This window comes from Carassius auratus, unplaced genomic scaffold, assembly GCF_003368295.1.
Source record: "Carassius auratus strain Wakin unplaced genomic scaffold, ASM336829v1 scaf_tig00019984, whole genome shotgun sequence".
Taxonomy (NCBI): domain Eukaryota; kingdom Metazoa; phylum Chordata; class Actinopteri; order Cypriniformes; family Cyprinidae; genus Carassius; species Carassius auratus.
Window position 1 is genome coordinate 60,001 of NW_020524997.1, and position 4,898 is coordinate 64,898.

At 36.2% G+C, this 4,898-nt stretch overlaps 1 protein-coding gene across 1 annotated transcript in view; it reads left to right on the forward strand.

The window, feature by feature from the left end:
- The window catches only part of LOC113076336 (E3 ubiquitin-protein ligase TRIM71-like), a 25,355-nt gene extending 21,726 nt beyond the window's left edge, over positions 1 to 3,629 (forward strand). Inside the window, exon 2 of the mRNA XM_026248968.1 lies at positions 2,920 to 3,629. Coding sequence (XP_026104753.1) covers positions 2,920 to 3,180 — 261 coding nt within the window. The 3' untranslated portion in view covers positions 3,181 to 3,629. The remainder of the gene's footprint in view (positions 1 to 2,919) is intronic.
- The last annotated feature ends 1,269 nt before the right edge of the window (positions 3,630 to 4,898 follow it).

Sequence of the window (4,898 nt, forward strand, 5' to 3'; positions counted from 1 at the left end):
GTTATATTTATTACTTCACTAATAATAATGAAGTCATGACATTTGCCAAGTATGGTAAAACAATACTCAAAATTGGTGCTCTGCATTTAACCCATCCAAGTGTACACACAAACAGCAGTGAGTGAAACACACACACACCGTGGCGTGGACACACACCCAGAGCAGTGGGCAGCTATTTTTTTCCAGCGCCCGGGGAGCAATTTGGGGTTCAGTGCCTTGCTCAAGGGCACTTCAGCCATGGGTATTTAGGGTGGAAGAGTGCTGTTCATTCACTTCCCCCACATACAACTCCTGCCAGCAGTATGACTCAAACCTGCAACCTTTGAGTTACAAGTCCGATTCTCACAGCTTACAGCCACAGCTGCCTCCTAATAATTGTATTTCTGTTTTTTTTTAAAGGCTTGATTTTGGAATGTTAATAAGAAGGCTTGTCCTTTGAAAGTGCTGTTTAGGCAATATACAGAAATATATTTAATACAACAATGAAGTGACCCTTAAATTATGGAAGCAGTTTAGTCTCAAATATAATTCACGCAAAAAACACGATTCACACATGCGTAGACAATTTCACATGCATGAAACCTAATTCACGTAAACACAAAAAATTCACGTGCGTGAAAAAAAATTATATATTCACAAAAAGCAATTCACATGTGCAAAATAAAATTATATATTTATAAAATACATTTCACAAATGCAAAAAACTATTTGTAGCTATACAACTGCGCAAAAGGTGCGCAGAATCGTGCTCCTTGAATGCACTCAGTGGCTTATGATATGATTGGTTGAATGGTAAGCTCGCATCTGATTGGCTAAAGAGTACGACAGACCCACGTGGGAAGAGAGATCTTCCAGGAAAGTCTCAAAAACACACACACTCAAAACCGAGTGGATTCGTAGTAAATGATGATTCGTAGGTTTTTGTGCACAGTTGTATATCTACAAATTGTTTTTTGCATTTGTGAAACGTATTTTATAAATAAAAAAAATTTGCGCATGTTAATTGCTTTTTGTGAATATATATTATTTTTTTCACGCACGTTAATTTTTTTTTTGTGTGTACGTGAATTAGGTTTCATGCATGTGAAATGTGTGAATCGTGTTTTTTGCATGAATTATATTTGAGACTAAACTGCTTATATATTAAATGGGTCAGATGAGCGACACAATAATAGACTTCAGGCAATCCATTAACAGGCTGTCAGAACACAGGAAGGCCAAAACATTTTGGGGTAAGATTTTCCTTCTTGCCAAGTCATTTGAAAGAGTCCAGATTCTTTGTAATGGCATAGATTCTTATTCTTTAAATGTAGGTGTTAAGTTTGTGGCAGAACTAAACTTGTTGTTTGAATATCAACACTATATATACATGTAGTATACAGTGTATACTAATACTATAGAATTATGGTGTATGCTCATATATTTTATATTAATCACATATGAATTGTTTATAAGGATGGCAGAACCTTGACAAAAATGCCATTAAATAATAATAAATACAATTGAATAGATAAATTTGACTGTATATACAGTTAAACAAAAAAAAAAAGGAACAATGTATGTAAAGTAAGCACTGGCAACTAACAGGTTGGATGGTGGATGATTGTAATCCATCCCAAACATCTGTAAAATCTCTTAAGTGTATGGTTCTTAACACCATACATGAAAATACTCTATCTTTAGTTTATTTTTGTCTCATCAAAATTAAATGTTGTGGGTTTGAGTGTGCTTATATAACATAGACTTCTACAAGAACTTGTGTGATAAACACATCTTCCTATTACGTTACCATAAACATTTATAGTCTTGGCAGTTGACCAGTGTAACGTTTTATGAGCTTTTGTATAGTAGTTTTAGTATAAGTGTTTCCTTTGCCTTTTCCTCGCCAGCTGAATACTTCCTTTTCACACTTGTTGAATTAACTTTAACATTTAATTTTATTTTAACTATGGGATAAAACTAGGGGAGCACGTTTACAATTTGGATCAACCTTAATGTCAGTACACACTAGGGCTGCATGCTGTGTCGTTTAAGCATCGATATCGCGATGTACGAATCCACGTTAGTCACATCACAGGATGTGTGATGTAGGCTGTCATACTTGATCCGTTATTCATTAAGTGTACGGGCCACCTGCTTCCCGGGCCCTTTTACGAATGTGATTCGTGGATTAATTGCACAGCTCTACCATCATAGAGTGAAAGTTTTGATAGGAGAGAGAGAGAGAGAGAGAGAGAGAGACAGACAGACAGACAGAGACAGAGACAGAGGGAGCGCGCGAAAGACAGAGAGAGAGAGAGAGCGTGAGAGACAGAGAGAAAGAGCACGAGAGACAGATAGGGAGATCGAGCGAGCCCCGGCCGCACGCTCACAGTCTTCAAACAACACGAGCACTGTCTTGCTCTCTCTCCCTCGTGCATATTAATCAATTGACACGATGGTGTCGATGTTTAAATCATTTAAACATGAGAATGTAAGTGTGCTCACCCCATTTTTGTTTGTAAGAGAAAAAAAAATAATAAATTTATATATATATATATATATATATATATATATATATATATATATATATATATATATATATATATATATATATATATATCGCAATATATATCGCAGAAAAATAAAATATTGCAATGTCATTTTTTCCCAATATCGTGCAGCCCTAGTACACACACACTCTTCCAAGCTAATTTTGCTCAAATTCTAACTGCATTAACAAGATGCCCAAACATCTGAATGTTTATATCCAGTCAGTCTTCCTAAAGACACTTTTCAAGGCTGATGATCATCACTGATAATAATTGTCATTATTATCAATACTTGGGTCTCTGAGAGTTACACAATTCACATGCAGTGTAATTCAAAATCGATCCCTCAAAAAAAAATTCATACCATTTCTTTTGTTTTCCTTCACAGGTGCTGCGGTTTTTCTGTGACAGCTGTGGTGTGCCAATCTGTAGAGAGTGCAGCCTGGGTAGACATGCAGGTCACAGTTTCACTTACCTGCAGGAAGCCCTGCAGGACTCCAGAGCGCTGACCATCCAGCTGCTCGCAGACGCACAGCAGGGCAGACAGGCTGTACAGGTTAGTGAACAACTACAATCTCTCATACACCAGCACAAACACCTGCTGGCTGTTTTAAGAGAAATTTCTGTATTTTCCCTTCCTGCTGTCTAACTTGGACCTCAGTGTGTTTTACCATATGCAACAAGACTTGCATTAGCTTTATTTTTCTTACTCTGACTACCAAAATTAATAAATATTGAGCAATAAATAATTTCCACAGAATTAATTGGTAGTCGTTTACTGTGGTGTCTTTACGGTCAGCTGTCATTTGTCAATGCTTCAGTGTCACGTTGAGTTGTTGTTTTTGGTACAATACAATTATAAATTTGGAGTCTCATTTTATTTTTATTTTTTTATGAAGATGAAACTTTAATCAAGCAACAAGGCATTAAATTGATTAAAAAGAGACACTCTTAGATATTCTCTCTTACTGTCAAATTAATGCTGTTCTTTTGAACATTGTTTTCACAAAAGAGCAACTGTATTTAGGGATGGGTACCGAAACCCGGTATTAAAGTGGCCCTGGGGCTAAATTATGAAAGACCGTAGTAGCAGTAAGATCTGACGCTATTGTTTCTGCTTTCGGTACTGGAGGGAAACAAATTAATGTACTATGTGTTTTTGCTTAATAATGTTATCGTGCACATTTTATCTCACCAAACATTTCTAATGTGCGATCATATTAAGACGTTTGTCTGTGAGATCTGCAAGATCTCTCATGCGCGCCGCGGAGGCTGTCTGTCAGTCACAAGCCACAAGAATGAGCGCGGCGCACACATGCATAAGGGGCCGTTCACATATCTCGTATTTTGCTTGCTCAAGTTTGTTATTTCAATTGTAGGCGCAGCAGAGGTGGAAAGTAACGAATTACATTTACTCGCGTTACTGTAATAGAGTAGCTTTTGTGTGTACTTCTACTTTTTAAAGTAATTTTTAAAATCTGTAATTTTACTTTTACTTAAGTATATTTTGTTTGAAGTATTGTACTTCGTTACATTTTAAAACACATTAATTACTGAGTAAAAAATAAATAAATAAACAATAATAATAATAATTCGCTCCCTGGAAACTACGTCAGTAAATAATGGGCAGGAGAACAAACTGGCGCTAAAATCACAAGAAAGATGCAGACGGACAAAACAGGCGTTAGTGGTGCAGACACAGCTGAAAACGAAACCCAGTCATATTCTGAAGTTGAACTCGAAGGAAATGTAGTGAACCCCTGGCCATATTTATGCTCTATGCAGTGTAAACTGTGCTTACCTAGAGAGACCAAACTAGCAGCTTATAAAATCTCGACATCAACCCTTCGCAAGCATGTAGAGGTAAGCAAAATAATTGCAACGTTGCATTGGTGGTTAAAATGAAGCTTTGACATTTTAGCAAGAGGTTTTGCACAAATTAGCCAAAAAGACGTGGGTGCGGTGCGGAGTGTGCGATTTATCTGGGATATATCGTCTGCTATAATATCATTGTTGTTTTAACAATGTGCGCGCGCATTTACAGTGCGTTCTTTCACTGTGATTCAGTCTGTTAAAATGCATTTAAACTGATCACAAAATTGAAGATATAGGGGCAGAAAATGTACATATATAATTTTCATATAGTAAATCAAAATCACACAAAGAATGCCGTCTTTTCCTCCAAAAATCATCATGATTTTATATATATATATATATATATATATATACATATTTTACAACGGGTCAGTAAACAAGTTAATTAAGAGACTTGCGTTTTAGATACCATATTGCCTGTTTTTGCTCTATTTTTACAACAAAAAATAATTCCAAACATAGCCACCAAAGCACAGTTTTGCATCTCTGAGC